This window comes from Sminthopsis crassicaudata, chromosome 3, assembly GCF_048593235.1.
Source record: "Sminthopsis crassicaudata isolate SCR6 chromosome 3, ASM4859323v1, whole genome shotgun sequence".
In the NCBI taxonomy this organism is placed as follows: domain Eukaryota; kingdom Metazoa; phylum Chordata; class Mammalia; order Dasyuromorphia; family Dasyuridae; genus Sminthopsis; species Sminthopsis crassicaudata.
The window spans coordinates 270414643-270427628 of record NC_133619.1 but is presented as its reverse complement, the minus strand read 5'-3'; the positions used below and the strand labels follow the sequence as shown (position 1 = coordinate 270427628).

Here is a 12986-nt window from a genome sequence, read left to right as displayed (position 1 = left end):
CAAAGATGATGGGCCCCTTTACCACAAGAGTTGTTTCTTTTGGTGATGGCAATATGGGCCAAGCTTGAATCAGAGAAGTCTCAGAGGACTTGACACTTCCCAAGATGCTTGAACCTCTTCTGCATTGTGTAGGGAGAAATAACTAATCAAAGTTCTTGCTACCACATGTCTCTCTAGGTGCCTTGTTTAGCTAGCTTGTCTGCTCCAGTGGTGACAATTTCTTGGCAAGTCACAGTTATCATAGTGTTGAGGAGGAGAGGTAGAGATGATGAGTCCCCTTTCAAAGGAGTTTCTCATGAATGATAGCTGTAGGTGTGTGGCTAGGAGCAAAGCTGGTACTCTAGAAAACTATTGTGATAGATACATATGGGATCTGGAACAGATACAACATAAGTAATTTTTGAGTGATTGGGTACAGATTCCTATAGAAGGGAGACAGTTAAGTTGAATGTTTCAGCATTTCCGTAATTGAGACAGCTAGTGCAAAAGCAGAGATAGAAATTGGACCATAAATTGCTTGGAGGAGAGTAATGTACAAGACTGAATAGGCACAAAGAGAGTTCACATTGTAAAGTCCTTTAAATGCCAGGTAGAAGAGTTTATTTTTGATCTTAGAAGAATTGGAGAAAAGCATGGACTTGTACTTTTAAGAAAATCATTTTGTGGGCTCTCTATAGGATTGATTAGAATGGGAGGAAACTTTGAAACACTAATTTAGATCTATTATAATAACCCAGATAAGAGGTGGGGGGAGTGAAGGATAGCATGGCTTTGTGAATGGGGGGCAGGCATGAGGGGCATATCTGTATGAATGGAGAAATGATGTTGTATATAATATTATAGAAGTAGAAACTACAAGATTTGGATGACATAGTTATTACACCTGGATGAGTAGGAGAACACTCTTAATGCAAATGTTCTTCATGTCAGACTCTTAAAGTTGAAATACCTAGCCCGATCCCATTTTAGGAAATCAATGGTAATTATCTTTACAGTAATTATTGGTGATAAATATGTAAGTAATGTATAACCCAGTTTAGTGAAAAAAGAACTGGATCTTGTTGTTTGGTTGATTAGTCATATCCAACTCTATGACCATAGGAACACCAGTGCCAGCCATGGGGTTTTCTTGAAAAGATACTGAATTGGTTTGTCATTTTCTTCACCAGTGGATTAAGGCAAACAGGATTAATCAATTTACCCAATCTGAGGCCAGCTTTGAACTTGGGTCTTTAGCACTGTATCCACTGAACCACCTAGCTGCCTCTTTTCTAAACTTATATTCTAATCTAATTCTTCTTGGTCCTTAAAACTGTTAACTACTTGGCCCAAATCTACTTTCCAACATTAGTATCCATTACTCCCCTTTCCATATTCTGTGGTCCATCCAAACTTGTCTCTTTGCTGCCCCTCATATAGAACACTCCATCATCTTACGGTTTCCATACCTTCTAATAACCTATCCCTAATGATTCTTTATTTCCTTCCAAACTCTGCTGAATCACTACCTTCAACATGAAGCTTTTTCCGATCATCCTTACTGCTGCTTCCCTCTCCCTTTTCCTCTCCTTCCCCAATAGCTCCCAGTTAATTTAAGGAAGGGAATTAACATTTTTGACTCTATTCTCAGTGCTCAGCACATTGCTTGGCCCATAATAAAATGCTTGTTGATGGAATAATTGTATTTATTTTATGTATAATATTTATATACATCTTATCTGCTCCAATAGAATGTAAACTCCTTTAGAGAAGGGAATATGTTCATTTTTGTCTTTGTATATGCAACACCTAGCATGGTACTTGGTACATAGTTGTTATTTAATAAATGTTTATTCATTTCTTTATTGACTAACTGATCTTTTAAGCAGCATTTTCCCTCAATTTCTTTATCTCTAATGAGAGCATTTGGGTCAGATCAATCTCTTAAGGTACCTTTAAGGTTTTTTAAAAGTCTTTTAGTATATATAAATTGTAAGGAAATAATAATTTGAATTCTTAAAAGTTTTTTAAAGCTTGTTTATTGGATTAATGACAAGATATTCTTGTATATATTTAATAAAAAGTATTCTTAGTCATTTTTTACTTTGATTATTGAATTTGTCATACCTACAGGCACTTACTGTTCTTTAAATATATAGTGCCCCCCCCCCCCGCAAAAAAATGCTATTTTTGCCTTGTTTATTACACTTCAGTAATTCAAATACAGTTGAGATCCCAGATACCTAAAAGGGAGTTTTCTACTTTTCAAGCCTTACTTGGCTATGGAATCTATCTTATATCTCAGATTTTTATAAAAGCAGTAAAAGGAAAGGGGCTGATCAAGATTCTGACCCATTATATGAATTGAATATGAAGTGCTGCTTATAACCGTAGTTACTCTAAAGAATATGATAGACAGTGAATAGATGTACTATGACGGCAGGGGAATAGAATCTTTGCCATTGTCTATGTTTGAATAAATTATTAAGTAGCCCCAGATAATAACCAGAAGTTTTATCAAAATAGAGCTTTCAGATGGTCACTTTTAGGTGAAGTCTTTTGCCATATCTATAACCCAGATCTTATGTAATGCTTTAAGCATTTTTATTTTATTTTGACGTTATCTGGTCCTAGTAGCAAATGATAAATATGTTATTTGTTCCTGTTTTAGAAATAATTTGAATTTCCTAATGGGCTCTTGGTGGCCTAACCTTGAAGATCTTTATGAAGCAAATGTCCCAGTATATAGATTCATTCAGCGACCTGGAGATTTGGTTTGGATAAATGCAGGCACTGTCCACTGGGTTCAGGCTATTGGATGGTGCAACAACATTGCTTGGAATGTTGGCCCCCTTACAGGTATTTTAAAGAATATGAAGAATATGCTAAAAATATTTGAGACAATAACTCAGTAAAAGTCTTGATTTTTTTTTTTAAACTTGTTTCTCTTCCAGAAAGAATAATCTTATTTAATAAGCATAGTTCTTGGCATCTACTGGGAAATAACTTATTAAAATCTGTAGAAGAAACTGCCAGCCAGGTTGCTTAAAAGCTTGTTTTGCAAATCAAGAAATTGAATTCTAGCTAGCCAGTTTCAATCAGATACAGCTAGATTTTAGCAAATAAATTATTGAAGTAATTTTTATAATAAGATATTGTTAGTTTACGTTATTCAAAACTTACGTGGTAACTTATCATGGTTGAATAGAAGCTTGAATGTTCCCTCGCTTCATTGTAAAACAAAAAATAATCTTAGGATTTTCTATTAGATTGTGTTATATTTTAAAAATTCAGTAAGGTGGTTATATAGCTTACTAATATTTTTTATGTTGTATTGCTTTAAAACAAGTTACTTATTTGGGGGGGTTTTCCTTCACTTTTAGCCTGCCAGTATAAATTGGCAGTGGAACGGTACGAGTGGAACAAATTACAGAGTGTGAAATCAATAGTGCCCATGATTCATCTATCTTGGAATATGGCGCGAAATATCAAGGTTTCCGATCCAAAGCTTTTTGAAATGATCAAGTAAGTGCTTTGCGAAACTACTAGAATTCTCCTCTGCTATGGAAGAGGGGAAGAATATGAAGTTACTTCTTTTTTCTGGGTACAGTGTTAATTTCAAAGCAAAAACTAGGTCTGGACTGAAGCACTGGAAAAGAGCACAAAGTTCATGTTATCCAGCTTCTTCATAAAAAGAAAGGATAAAGGAACCATTTTTCACAGAGGGAATAAATGAGAGCCCGGATTCAAACCCAGTGTCCCTGAAAACTTCCAGAACCCAGCTCTCTCTTTTTCCACTCTGCCACATTAATGCTCATATTTTGTTTTTTTAGAAATGATATGGATAATCCAAAGACTGTTTCCAATTTATATTATTTTCTCTTTTTCTTCATCTTCCCCCAAGTTAGGAACAAGAATACTTAACGATGGGTGCCTTATCAAACCGATTGGACTAGGTTTGGGGGAGAACTAGTAGGAACAGTTTTAGTACAAGATTATTATGTAGAGAATCCTAGACAAAGAAAATAAGGTTTCAGTATGTGGTGTGTTGTTTTCTAGTTAAATAGCAGATATATTTTATATTTTCTTTTATCTATATGAATTAGAATTATTGGCTTTTTAATTTTAGTGACATGATTCAGACAGATTTTATCTATATGCCTTTTGCATTTATTAAAAGTTCATTTTATAGATATTTTTGTGAATTAACTGATTTTAAAGCAATTTTAAAATACCATTGTTAAATAGAATAAGAATCAAAAGCTAATCTTTAGTACCTCAATGAATCTGACTGATGCTTTTTAATGTACCACATTTTCAATCAAGTGCTACTTGAAAATGATAAGAGTATTGCCTTGTTTTGTATGAAAAAGAAAAATGCTAGCAAGTAATATAATGCCTTTTTAGTGTGGGTGTTGTCCTACAAAACAATAATTGGTTATTTTAATTTGCTATCTAATCTCTGTTCCTTCCATGTTACTATATAACATATATGTTAAACAAAACTATGTATGTGAGAATATGTCCAAAAAAAGGTAGGTATAATATGTAGTATGTTAAAAGCAAGAAAAAGCTGGTCACTTAGTATATTTAGTGAGATTTATTAATATTGGTGGAATCAAGAATTTTGAGAGATTTTATTTTAAATTATAGGACAGATGCTAAAGTTCTATAGCAGAAAACATTTTTCTTTAGATATTCTCTTGGATATAAAACAAATCATCAACAAAAAAACATTTGTTGGTCCTAAAATGATAAATACAACAGACGATTGAGCTTCCCACCTAATAATATAGGTATCCTGTCTATATCATCTTCATCATGATATAATATTTTCTTAAACGTTTCTGTGTTTTAGAGTCTCAATACATTTGAATAAAGCCTTTTTTAATTGTTAGCAGGTTCTTTGTTCTTGTGTGGATATATGATCTCAATGCTATGGGTTTACAATAGTGGTAATATCTTAACAATTCATTACAGCACTTGGGAGTATGCAGTGTCCATCTTTAATCTGTCATCCTAGTGTCTGACAATTCTATCTACTTTTCCAGTTATACATACATCTCTTATAAAGACAGCAAATAATAGCCTCATCATTGGGCAGAAATTTGCCTCTTGTAAATTCCACGTTAGCCTAAAAAAAGTTCCTATCATTCACTTTAAATATTTCAAAATAGCTATCTTGTCCTCCTTTACTTGTTCTTCTGTTCTAAACATGCTTTCTGTGTCTTGATCCAGTTCTTCTAGCCAAATGACAATTATGTGATTCACTATTGAAGATTTCTCTTTAGGCTGATTCTGATGCATTAGTTAACATTCTGGGTACCATTGTTTAACTGTCACAGTATATATAATTTGTTAACTTTTATCATCATGAAATAGAAATTTATGTTTAAAATGTATAGATATAGATAAAATTTATAGATAAGCATGCTGTTATACACTAGATGAAATTGTCAGTGCCAGAGCAAATCCAAACCAGAAAGTTTAGGAATCAATGAGGGTTTATTGGATTTGCCAGCAAAGCATCCCCACCCATGTAAGCAGAGACTCTTCAGAAGAGCAAAAGACCAAGACTTTTAAATAGGTTTCACTTAGGCTGGAGGTAAGTTGGGTACTAAGCAGCTTTTAATTGGACAGGACTTGTTACTCAGGGGTTTGGAATAGGTCGTGTAAAAAGAGAGAGGCTCTTCTTGAGAGTAGCTGTTTCTATATATTAGGACAGAGGTTCTCAAACTACGTCCCACAGGCCAGATGCAGCCCGCTGAGGATGTTTATTTGGCTCACCGGGTTATGGCAAATGGGCTGAGGGGTTGAGACAGAATGTGAGTTTTTGTTTTTACTATGGTCCAGCCCTCTAACAGTCTGAGGGACAGTGAACTGGCCCCCTATTTAAAAAGTTTGAGGACCACTGTATTAGGACTTTCAGTAGAAAGGAAGATCAAAGATAGGCAGGGATTGCAGTTCAAACAGGATCAGAGACAAAAACACAGGAGCTATAGACAAAATAGAGTTGCTTTAGTTCTCAGTGACTTATGACACAAAGTAGTATTTTTAGTATATTTATGTCACCAGTGAATGAAAAACACTGCTAATTTTTGGGGGGGAGAGGTGGATACAAAGGCAAAAAGAATTATAATCTACTTGAGAGAAACACATATACAAGAAAAATAAATCTTAAGGAGGGTGTGGGGACTGGTTTTGGTAGCTAGGCTTATTATTGGTCAATATAAGGAACTCCCAATGTAGGCACTCCTGCCATTGCAAATTAGCTGTTCATGTGAAATTTACAATCTTTCAGACAGATCCACCAACTAATAACTGATTTGCCTGTGGTTACATAGCTGTATCAATTTTTTTTAAAGCTTACATTCTTCTCTCCTCCGCCCCCTACTATTTTATTTTTTCAATTACATGAAACAAAGTTTTCAACATTAGTTTTTGTAAGATTTTGATTTGGAAATTTTTTTTCTTTTCCTCCCTTAACTTGCCCTTTCGTGAGACAGCAAGTAGCAATCTATATAAATTAAACATGTACAATCTTTCTAAACACATTTCCCTATTTGTCATGTTGCATGAAAAAATCAAACCAGAAGGGGAAAAAACACAAGGGAAAAAAAGGCAAATAAAAAACACAAAAGATGAAAATGCTATGCTCTTATCCACATTCATTCTCCAAAGTTCTCCCTCGGGATTCAGATCACATTTCCCATCCCAAGTCAGACACAGATCTTGAACTGAGATTTTTTTGGATTCTTAAGGACAGCTTTCTAACATCCTGACTTTCATATTTTAAGCACCTATCATGTGCTAATCATCATGCTAAACCCCAAGGAATACAAAAAAAGGTAGAAGACAGTTCCTGCTCTCAAGGAACTCAAAGTCTAATGGGTGAGATAACATGCCACCAACTAAGTGCAAGCAAGCTACATACAGGATAAGATGTCAGATAAAGAAATAAAAGATAAGCATTCAGTAAATTATACAGAGAATTGATCTGTAATCAGTCAGCTAATTTCCAAACATGAGTAGGCATGCTAATTCTATTGCCATATTAAACTTTCCATATTTTCTATTGTCAGCTCTATTGGTAATAAGTACTAGGGATACAGAGATGAAAATAAACTATCCCTTCTCTCAGACAGAATTACAATATTATACAAACAACATAATGCGCATGCACAAAATACATTATATTAGTGAGATAAGTATAGAGCATGAGTACTCACATTTTGGAACAAAGAATTCACCTAGATTATGCATATTTTTCCCCCTCCCATTTAAAAAGTTCTGAACTTAACAAATATAGAATAAAACAATTACTTCAATATACACAGTAGAACAGAATGTTGTGCATTAGACTAGGAATCTCTTAGTGCAACTTTATAGAGACATAGATATATCCATATAAAATTAGGTATTTTACTTTGAAAGCTTCACTATTTGCCTGTTGCTTTCCATCTTTTCTAGAAGGTTATATTTGAGTTGAGTCCTGAAGGAAATAATAAGGCATCTTATGAGATAGGAGCAAAGATAGAGTGCATTCCTTGCATGTTAGAGAACCAGTAGAAAGATGTAAAGTCCTGAAAAGAGAACGCTGCTTGTCAGAAAAAACAAGGTCCATTTGGCTGTACTGTTGAGTAGAGCAGGATGGCATTTTTTTTTTTAAATAGGACTAGGTTTCTTTAAGATTGCTTAAGAAAAATTAATGTACCAGTCATTATAATATGCACTGGGAACACAAATACAAAATGAAACAATGCATCCCAGCATTTTGTTATAACAGAGGCAACAATGTAGGTAACAAGGTAACTGGCAGGAAGGAAAGACTTCATGGAGAAAATGATTCTTTAGCTCTATCTTAAAAGGAAACCAGGGTTTGTTTCCAAGGAACAGAACTGAGAGAGAGGAATGCCTTCCAGGCATGGAGGACAGCCAGTATAAACTAGTCATGAAGAAGGCATTGGAATGGCAAGTTGACTGATTGTGGCTGGATCATAGAGTACGTCAAGGAGAGAGACTAGTATGTATGTAATGTGTTGAAAAAGTAGGATGAAGTCAAGTTTTAGAGAGCTTTAAAAACCAAACAGATGAATTTATATTTGCCATTAAATGTAATGTGTGAATCCGCTGGAGTTTGTGAAATAGTAGAGAGTGAGACAAAGTAAAATCAATACAGTAAAATCACTTTAATTATATGGAGGATAGATCAGTGTGGAGAAAAACAAGTCAGGGAGAACAGTTTGGATATTATTTTGGTAATCTTTAACAGTAAAAATAATTGTGTGTGTGTATGTATGTATGTATGTATGTACATGTGTACGTACGTACATCTTTGCTTAGCATTCAAAATCTTTATACAATATTCCTTTTCCTATTTTTGTGCCTTTTTACCTTTTATTCTTCTACATAAAATTGTTACTTCCAACTTTTGAAAGTACAATTCTATTTGCGCTTTTCCTTTATCTGGAATACCTTTGCTTTTCTATAACTATTAAAATTTTATCTGTCTTTTTAAGATCCAGGTTACCTTTTGCATTTTCTATGAAGCATTCCCTGATTGTGTCAGCTACAAATATCTCTCCTATCTCTGAAATTCCATTATAAAATGTTAGAACTTCTGTGATATTTAGCCCTTCTTGTGTGCTAACCTATATTCTTATTTTATATGTATCTTATGTTTCCCAAGTATACTGTAAGTCCTTTGAGAAAAAGGAGACTGTCTTATACTACTTTTTAATTTTATCTTATTCCTTGTTAACAGTACTTAATAAGGCAGCATGCTGTCAGGAAAACAGAATTAAACCTGAATTCTAGTGCCAACTTTGCCATCACCTACTGATGAGGCTTTGGGCAAGTCATTTTTCTACTTCTTTAAATGAGAGGGTTATATAAGAGAAATAATCTCTCATATCCTTTATAAAATTTTATTTTTCTGATCTGCTGGATCATTTGATTGAAATAAATTTTGAAGTAGAGAGGACTTCTCAATTACAGTCTTAATTCCCTCATTTTGAACCATAGAAACTTAGAGAGATAAGTCCCTTTCTTACTTGCTTTGGAGTCTATTTATTTTGTACTTTGGACTCTCAACAAGCCAATCAACTTCAACATTATGGGTCCAACTCCCTGGCACATAAAACCAAGTTATTGATAGGTTGCAATCTCATTGCTGGGGTGTTCTCATATCAGAAAATTCTAGGATCATTAAATTATAGGTCATCTTCATGTTAGCATAATTTCATTTAATTTATTTTGATTTTTTGATTCACTAATTGCAAAAGTCATTCACCTCCAGGTCAGATTGACATAAAGTACTATGCTTTGTTAAATATCTTAAAAGACTATTTTTGAGCTTTAAAATTCCTATTGGAAGTAAAAAAAAATTTAACCAAAAATTTTGGTCTTGTAATCTTGATTCAGAAAGGGTTTCTTAACCTTTTTTTAGTATCATGGACTTCACTAAAAGTTTATTGAAGGATATGACCTCCTTTACATAATGGAAATTATGCATTTCTTTTTTAATTTAGTGAAAATTAATGTGTAATTTTTCCTCTTCAAGTTCATGGACTATGTAAGAATTGTTGACTTAGAAGAGCCTTTTTTGATCTGATCTATGTGTGTCTATAACCATGTGCCACAAACTAGAAAGCTCTGCATACTTATATTACACCACAGCAAGATCACTTTTGAATTGTGAGAGAAAAGAAAACCAAATCCATATGTGCAAAAGTATAGCAACAATTTGTTATAGATATACTGGAATATTATTGTACTTTAAAAAATATATTAAGCAAAACCAGGAAAATAATGTATCATTGTACCAACAGTATTAAAAGATAATCAATTCTGGAAGACTTAGTAATTGATCAATAGTGAGATCCAAAGGATTCATGATTAAAAAAAAAATCCTATCCACTTCCGGTTAGACAATATCATAAACCCAAGAATACTGATTGAAACTTTTTTTTCTTTCCTATATTTTTCTTTCTCCTGGAAGACAGCTAATGTGGAATATACTGTTTTGCATGAAGAGAATACAATAAGATATTGTATTTCTTGCCTTCAATTGATGGGGAGAATCAGAGGGAGGGAGAGAGGAAAAGAATTTAGAACTTGGGGGGAGAACTAAAATTGAATTTTTAAAGAAAGAGAACATCTGAATCAATGCTGCAACAGATTTGTTTGGATATACAAAAATAGCTATAGGAGAATATAAAAAAGATAAATGCTAAATGCTACAAAGGAAGAACAATTAACTCCCTCAGTATTATAACAGAAGGGAAAATTACTTCTGATTAGAGGAATCTTAATTTCCAATTGGAAAATTCATGGGAAAAAGCAGCATTTGATCTGGATCTTGAAGGATTTTTGATTAGATGAAATAGAAAGAAAAATCATTCTAGGTTTAGGAGATGTATGACAAAATACTGGGATGGCCCTTTCTCTAAAAAGGGAAGGGATTGATTTTGTCATTTGAAATGACAAAGTAGTAAATGTTTGAGATTCTTAACAACTATGGATACAGGTTAGGAGGGGGGACATGAAGATGCATAAGTCTGTTATTAAAGCAGAAAATTACTTCTGAAGAATTCATAATAGCAAATGTTTTCCAAATACATTTGAGGAAGAAAGTTTGCCAAAAAGAGGTATCAGTTAAAGAGAACAAAGATTATCTAAAACTACAAGGTCACTAACTTACAGGGTGCAATGCCTAAGACTGCCACCTGGAATTGGAAAGACCTCAATTCAAATCCTGCCCAAGACACTGGCTATATGACTTGTGCAATTAACTTAACCACTATCTGCTTCCATTTCCTTAACTGAATAATATAGGTTGTTATAACATCTGCCTTCCAGAGTTGTGAACGTCAAATGACATTATATTTGTCATACCACTTGTCACAGTGCTTGGCAAATAAGTACTTCAAGAAATTCTTCTCACCTCCCTCCCTTTCTTTTTTTCCTTCCTTCCTTATTGGATTGTGGAATTAAAAAAAAAAAAAACAAAAAACCTTAAAAATATTTTTAGTAAAATAGATTTGGCCCAAGTTGATATCAGTTCTTTTCTTATGTGTGAGAATGAATTCATAGTCCTGGTCATTTTGGGTCAATTAGGAGTAATAAGTCACTTCCAAAGTGTCCTCCTAGTTATAAGTTAACTACCTTTCATCTAATCAATTGCTTGTCATCCTTGTCCTCATAACTACCTAATTTAGCCATTGTGGACCTCCTTACATCATAATAAGACTTTTCCCTTTTGAACAAACTTAAATCATAAGCTATTTTCTGTAAGAAGCCTTCTTATTCAGTTAAATCTAGTCAATTTGATTGATAAAGCTTCCTTGCATATATATCATCCATCAGCTTTGATCCAGGCTTGAATGGTGAATTAGAAGTAAACTAGGAAACTGGAAACTTGGATATAAAATTTTAACTAGCAACTCTTTAATGAAAATTTAAGCACTTAGAAAGTGGAGATTATTTAATTTTCTCTTTATATCCCCAGTACCTAGCACAGTGCCTGGCACAATGGCACTTAATAAATGCTTGATTGATTATTTTTAATATTTTAATTCAGAACAAACATATAATGAATGCCTAGTTGATTATTTTCATTCTTCAGTTCAGAACAAACATGTAAAATAGCAGCATTTTTCGTGTGTGTATGTTTGTATATGTGTATGTGTATATGTATGCACATGCATGAAAGGGCATCTCCCAAGCAAAAGTACATGAGAATGTAGAAGAAATATTCTGTTTGTGTTGCTGATGTTAGTTAGCCTTATTGATAATTCTACTTATCATACTAAAAAGGATTTGCCTTTTCTGCAAAGCTCTTATTTAGTATTTATATGTCTCATTTTTCATTCAGTGAGCCTAATAATTATTGCTGCTATTCAAAAATTCATTGTTTTGTATGCTCAAGTTAATTTTGTACACTATGAAAAAAATGTTTTTCAAACCTAGAAATAATCACTTTTTGCGTAACAAAACTTCCCTTTTTTAGAATTAGAATATAGCAAAGAAGTATTGTTAATAGTTGTCATGTTCTTAGCCAAGTTCCTAGGCCACATATAGTTGATTCTTTGTATTTGTTAATGATATCATTACCTGTAATGTGCTAAATACTGTTTACAAGGCCATATGATTGAGGTTCAATAATATTTGTGGGTTTTTTTTTTTTTAATGCGGTTGTTTACTAGGATAATGTCAGTTAAAATTTGTAAAATTTGAGCTCCATATCACTTATTTTATAAGCAAGTTGCTCTAGAGCTTGAAACTAAGACCTAGGTAAATTAAATGACTTGCCTTAAGTCATTTGATTATCAGAGAAAGCACTTGAACTTGGATGCCATTCTATTTGATTTTGACACTACTGATGTGAGGTGTGCAATAGAGATTGGAGGAATGAAATACTTGAAATAGCCCAGGAAAGAACACACAGGAAAATTGTAATCATAAAATTTAAAAGTTTCACAATATTTTATTTGACTATTTACTTTAAAAAAAAAAGTATGCTTTTTTTTTTAATGTTTTAGAATTAAATTTAACTGTGTAACCTGAAATGATGGAGCTTTTTCCTTATAGAGTAAAATGAACATCTAAAATTATATTGTGTTCTGGGAACTATCTTTTAATTGAAATAGAACTTCCCTTCCACAACAATCACTAACAAGTAGTGATTTACCTTTTGCTTTGAGAGCTCAAATAAAGGAAACCTTCACTTACCCCTCTTGTAACTTCATCTTTTTTTTTTTTTTTTTAAGAACTCTATTAGACAGTTGTCCCTTATTATTTAGCCTAAATTTGACTATTCAAATTCAGTAAAGTCATTATCAAATCTCTTTCCAAGATAAAAGTATAGATAAGTTAATTCTGGCCTAAATAGACTAATTTTTGCGTTCAAAACTATGTTGCTAACTTACCATATTTAACACAATGCATTATTTTTCATATTAGATTGTCATGCTTTTTATCATTAGTATCTTAAAATTTATAATTAC

The 12986-nt window shown here is 33.0% G+C and overlaps 1 protein-coding gene across 4 annotated transcripts in view; it reads left to right on the top strand.

The window, feature by feature from the left end:
• The window catches only part of KDM6A (lysine demethylase 6A), a 240344-nt gene that overhangs the window by 222763 nt on the left and 4595 nt on the right, over positions 1–12986 (top strand). For all 4 annotated transcript variants that reach the window (XM_074300796.1, XM_074300793.1, XM_074300795.1 and 1 more), the window contains 2 exons: positions 2651–2838; positions 3363–3504. In XM_074300796.1, the coding sequence (XP_074156897.1) occupies positions 2651–2838; positions 3363–3504 (330 nt within the window). The remainder of the gene's footprint in view (positions 1–2650; positions 2839–3362; positions 3505–12986) is intronic.